Source organism: Cryptotermes secundus, unplaced genomic scaffold (genome assembly GCF_002891405.2).
Source record: "Cryptotermes secundus unplaced genomic scaffold, Csec_1.0 scaffold184, whole genome shotgun sequence".
NCBI lineage: Eukaryota > Metazoa > Arthropoda > Insecta > Blattodea > Kalotermitidae > Cryptotermes > Cryptotermes secundus.
Genome location: NW_019725839.1, coordinates 286,036 through 292,035, shown reverse-complemented (window position 1 = coordinate 292,035; position 6,000 = coordinate 286,036). Strand labels below are relative to the sequence as shown.

General features: G+C 42.7%; 1 protein-coding gene across 11 annotated transcripts in view; it reads left to right on the top strand.

Annotated features, from left to right (window-relative positions):
• Nucleotides 1-6,000, top strand: part of LOC111863551 (protein lin-10) — a 63,689-nt gene that overhangs the window by 25,576 nt on the left and 32,113 nt on the right. For all 11 annotated transcript variants that reach the window (XM_023849964.2, XM_023849965.2, XM_023849969.2 and 8 more), the window contains exon 12: nucleotides 1,195-1,277. In XM_023849964.2, coding sequence (XP_023705732.1) covers nucleotides 1,195-1,277 — 83 coding nt within the window. The remainder of the gene's footprint in view (nucleotides 1-1,194; nucleotides 1,278-6,000) is intronic.

The window sequence follows — 6,000 nt, the reverse complement described above, 5'->3', positions numbered from 1 at the left end:
ATTTCTCTGATTTCACATGGACAGCCATATCATGAAATATACTCGTAATTCACTGGAAAAATCAGTACAGACAATTACCTTGAAAGAATCACAATGAACCACACACGTGGCTTGGATTTCTCTGAATTCACATGGACAGCCATTTCATGGACAATACTCGTAATTCAATTGGAAAATCAATACAGAAAATTACGTTATATTACTTGAAAGGAACACGTAAGGCTCAATCCAAACCAACAAAAAAGCAATCACGCTAATGCCTACGCTTCTCCTTTCCTGGAGCAAGCAGGAATGCAATACTTTCAATACTTCCACCTCCAGTATCTCAGGAAAAAAACTCACAAGCTAACACAAGCTTACCTGATGGGGAAGGCCCTCCCTGCCTGGAGTCTACCAGCCAAACCGTCAGAAGAATTTATGCCAGCGCTGTCCGAAACCGAATTTCGCTGCGGGAAAACACATCCGCACTCTACGACTCCAAGCAGGAAGAGGACTCCCATCCGTCGAACGGTGAAGGATATAGGACATGAGGGAATGACGTAAGCACGCCACGGATTACAGAGTAACAGGCGAAGAGTGGGAGGAGCCGCTGCTGCCATCTAGGAGAGGGGAGCTCTAGCAATGAGCCGAAGAGATCGGCTCAGATGTTTTGGAGGAACATATCGCCTCCATCTTCAGGGTAGAAGGAAAAATATAAGAAATCCGCAAGCGAAGAGACCGAGAACCGGTAAAAGGAGACTGGTGATGGAAATATACACAGCTATGTGAGCTCACAGCTCCTTCTACCCTGAAGATGGAGGCGATACGTTCCTCCGAAACATCGGTTAACACCACATATACACGGTGCCAAATCCCAGAAGACTGCTTTCTTCTTAATATTACAGTATTTGACATTATGTAATTTGAGTTGCTTTGCACTTGGTTAAAATTGTGTGATTTGCTTGAGGGTCCATATTCTGTTAAATGTAAAGGGGTGCCAAATGCTGCTTGAATATTTCTGTCAGATTTGGCCATTACTTAAGGGGTTATGAGTGTTTTTGGAAGAGTTTGTTGCGCTTACTAAGCACTTGATTTATGCAATATGCTGCCAACTACTAGGAAACAAATTACTTGTGTTCAGAATGTCAAACGGTAAAGATAGACAGTTTTCTGCCCCCTCTGTTAACGTGTCACATAACACTATGTTATTTACAGATGAACCAGACACTGACCTCGAAACAGATCGGTTGCTGGGACAACAGCGGACGGACGACCAGGGTTTCTTTGACGACAAAGTGGTGAGTATGAGCTGCATATCCTTCCATATGTGTAACAGGATGAGTGCTGTAGTAACTCGTCAGGGAACCACATGACATAATCATTGAAGTGCTATCCTGTGTTCTTCGTCTCTGTGTTTCGACCACTTTCACTGTTAGCACAATATCGATAGTAAACCTGTTGGTTCATTTTGCGGAGGTCATTATATTTAAAATATACATCAATGTAGAGTTCTGTCTTCTGGGATATGACGCCGTGTAGTCTGGTTGAAGGGCAAGCCAAGCAATACCAGTGTGAAGCAGGCAGCAAACAGATCTCTTCTTGCTCAGCTCTGAAGATGGAGATCACATGTTCTTCTGAAATGCTGGTTGTCTTCCACGGGCCTACACGGTGTTGTTTCCAAGATGACCATGTTGTTCATAACCGCTGCTGTGAGAATCTCAGGTCCTGCCTGTACCAACATACAGTAACGCATCCGGTGGAAATCCTGTCAAGTAAAGAGCTGTTGTTGTGTGTGCAGATGTCCTTCAAATGCAGAGACAGGAAGAGCTTGCTGAAGTTCAAAACATTTGAGACATGCAACGACTGTTGGTTATTCTTCACTTATTCTCTTTTGTCTCTATTTAAAATGCAGGATGTTGAAAATCCGGTTTCTAGGGATCACTTGCTGGCCCAACAGGCAGTGACTGGGTCATGCTATTGAACTGTAATGTTCGCGTAGTCAAGTGGGATGTGCACAACCTTTGTCACATTATGTCATGCAGGTTGCATTTCTGCACCCACTGTCACATTAATGCATCCCTGTGCACATCAGGTTTCCTTTTCTAAAGTTTTGTTTACTTGGGGTGGGTGTCTGTACTGTGCCCATTGTGTGGCCTGAACAGAACGTCAGAGAATGAGGAATGAGAATTATAATTCAAAGATAAACTAATAAATAACAGTGAAATGGTGTGGACATGTTTTTGAACAAATATGGTTTTGTACATGAAGATGAAGATTCGAAAAACAGATTACAAAAAATGTCACAAATTGTGAGGGAAGAATGTAGGAGGAAGTTGAGGAAAAAGAGAAACGTAAGAAGACAGATGGAGGGGCTTGGTCATTGTTGAAAACTTCAAAAGGGGAAGGTCCTGGGCATGCAGTCTCATATCCCTTCACTGACTTAAGATCATCTGATTTCTGTTCTTGATAATTAGTCTTTTATTTCTTGCTGACTGACTGTACCAGGACTGTACTCTTCAGGGTATGGTGCTGTGTAGCCTGGTAGGTGGGCACTAACTTTGCATCCATCTTCAGGGTAGAATTGAGGCAACAGGTTCCTCTGAAACGTTGGGACCTATTTAGCAGACTATATGGTGTTATGCCAAGAACCAAATATGTTTATTAAAAGATCTTGTTCAAATCTTGGTTATCAAACCTGCTGTGGGAACTGCCCACATTCAAGCAAGTGTGACAACGCAACCGTCATTGCTATCATGAATGAGGTTTTTTTTTTTTGTGGTTTTTCTTCATCCATCTCAAAGAAAATGATGGGATATTATAACTTGGCAGGGACAGTTCCATCAGAATCTTTTCCAATTCACCGTTCATGTATCCTCTCCCTTGCATAGTCTGCTGAGGTTATAAGATAACCTGCCAAATACTGTCGTCTCAGGAGACCGTAATCCCACAGAAATGTGCATGGCTGCTTTAGACCGCTGAACTTTGAAGTCCTGTTGGAGCTCTATGGTCTTGAACTGTTTTTGTGTATTTCGTGCATGTGGTACACAAAATTATCAGGTAAATGTGGAAGCTGTATGCTTCCATCTTTCCACATATTTCATCTTTGGAGCATACACATGTATGCATGAATTTATATAAAATTTGATACTGATTGTTTTTTTTAATGCTAGTGGGGTGGGACTTTTTTTTAATGCTAGTGGGGTGGGACATTTTTTCTTTTATTGCTAGTGCGGTGGGAGTAAGTCCGTTGTACTGTGGCAACTTCTGGACGGACTTCTGTACCAGCCTCAGATGATAGGTGAGGGTGACTGTGGAGCAATTGGTGGAATGAAGATTGGCAGGGGAAACTGAAGTACTCTGAGAAAACCTGCCCCAGCGCCACTTTGTCCACCACAAATCCCACTTGACCAGACCCAGGATCGAACCCAGGCCACCGCGTTGGGAATCCAGCGACTAACCGCTTGAGCTATGGCGCGGCCCTACTGATTGTTTTACTTGGAGAGCTGTGTTTTTAAATAACAGGATGGATAATGTCCAGAAACATAATATTGTATTTCTACTATGTACCATCATCACAAACTTTTGGTCTTGTTTAAATTGGAAATTGTGGAAGGAAAATAAGTTCACTTTTCTCCGTCCTTTTTTATTTCCAAACTCAGTTCTGCCGACTATAAATTAATTTGTGCCAAAGAAGAAGGCAGTTTGATATGAGAAAGTGTAAAACTGCTGCTACTAGAAGTTGTGTCAGAGGATGTTCACGTTTAGGGCATAACTCTTGGGATTCAGACATAATGTGACAATAAATTTGTAAAGTTGGTGGTGAGAAGCTTCCAGCAGTGGGCCTGTACGGTAGAAATGTGATACCAGAATCCATCTGATGGGATGGGAAGTGAATAATGCATTTTTATATGTTCATTCAAGATTGAAATTGTGTGACTTTGTTAATGTATGTTAGTACATGTCGAAGTGCAGGAATCATTAAAACTTAAGGGCACAACATCTAAAGATTTGGTGAAAGAGTCTGTTCCAAGAGTTGATTGATTAATGTTGACTCAGAATATATCGTCAAAAGGGAGTATCACTGTTGTCTGATGATAAGGAATGGGGCAGATATATCTGGTCACACCTTCAGGTGGAAGGTGTGGTTCTGTCTGTCCGTCTTAATATTAGGGACTTTCTCATTTGTGGTCCAGTTTCACTGCTCCCAAATCAGCTTCTTAGTCTTGATGTCCCACTGTTTAAAGTAGTTCTCTGATTCCTGTTAAAATCCATTCTCCCCTTGAGAAACGTTAAGGCACAGGCATGAAAGCTGTTGCAGTTATTGGCCTCGTTACTGACAATGGAACATAAAATGTATTGAGAAAACAGTTTCTCTCCTTGTAAGATTTGAGGTTTTCATGGCGGTGACTCTGAATAATGTCATCTTCTGGGATGTGGTGCCATGTAAATCTAGTGTGGACTGACATTTCGGAGGAACGCATCGCCTCCATCTTCAGGGTAGAAAAATTCCCGAGTGAGGAACCAGCATGAGCAGGTGGCTGCAGTTTGCTCATGCTGATTCTTTGCTCGCGGATTTTTCTACCCTGAAGATGGAGGTAATACGTTCCTCCGAAACGTCGGTTCACACAAGATCTACACAGTGCCACAGTCCATAGGGTAGCATTCTTCAATTTCTCTGCTTGTTAACTTTTTTTTTTTTGCCAATGAAAACAAACTGTGTCAAAAATCATAACCTCAATGATTTGAAAGAGTCTCCCACCTCCTGCTGCATTGTCACCCACAGTTTGAGAAACCGTGCATTAAATGATCATTAGCGTCAATACTGTTGCTGCCGCCTCACAAAATTTACGTGGTCACCTTGTTCAGTATTCAGTATTGAGGGGGTGGGTTTCCCCATGCACTTAGACCAGTTATTGGTCCATTGTGCGTCCCCCTTTTAATTTCTACTGTCTCCATACCCTACCGGTACTGGTGCTCGCTATTAGCCCCTTTCTGCCAGCGAGGTTCCAACCTTCTGCTGGCAGTGGTATCTAATAGTTAGTCCCTTTCTGTCAGAGAGGTCCCCCCTCCTCTGGCAGTGGTATCTAATACTTCCCCATCTACCGGAGGCATTGGAAACTACTTTGGGTGGGAAACTTTTTGCCAAATTTAGCTCAGAGGTCTCCTAGAGACATGAGGTTCTTTTACGTGCCGTAAATCTACAACACGGGACCCACGGCTTAAAGTCCCACCCAGAGGACTTGTTCCCTGAATTTTTCCGCCTTTAAAAATTCCACGACCTCTGCCGGGTTTGAACCCGTGTACCTTGAGTCATGAGGTGGGAACGTTACCCCTAGACTACGGAGGCCGCTTGGTCACCTTGTTAGTATTATTTATGGAAGATAGCTAAGTATTAGTGTGGAGTGGTCTCTAGTGGAGTGATGTACATACTAAGTTTTGTGAAAGTTCTTCAGAGGGCTATATTTGATGGTATAAGCCACTTTTCCATGTTAAGGCTCCCCTTCGAATCCTGGTCAGGGTCAGCGATTATGAGTGTTCTTTTTTGCCTCTATGGTATTACCCCACATAAGTTTTGGGACATTACCTTAAAGTAGGCCACAAAAACTTCCTCCCATGCCCATTGTAACCGCCTACAATTATAGGCATATTTAATCGTTTGTATTTTATTAGTTATTAATTGGAGTTCAATTAAGCGAGTGTATTGCAGAGCTGGGAATTCTATTGTGGGGTTTGGAACAAGATATCTGAACATAAGGCAATTTCTGTCACCATAAGTCAAGTGGAGAGGGGCCAAGCAGGTCAGAATGGATCCTGTGGCTGATGGCTTCCAGATATGAAATGCATTACATAGGATAACATGACTTTCATTGGTTTTAACGAATAGAAATGCCTTCATTCGATGTATAGGTGAGGAACTTGGTTCGAATCCAGCCCACTGGCAATGAGGAACTGGCGTTAGCATCAGACGTCACTGCTTGCAAGTGATGCATAGCTGGTATGAGTCATCTCAACTTCACTGAT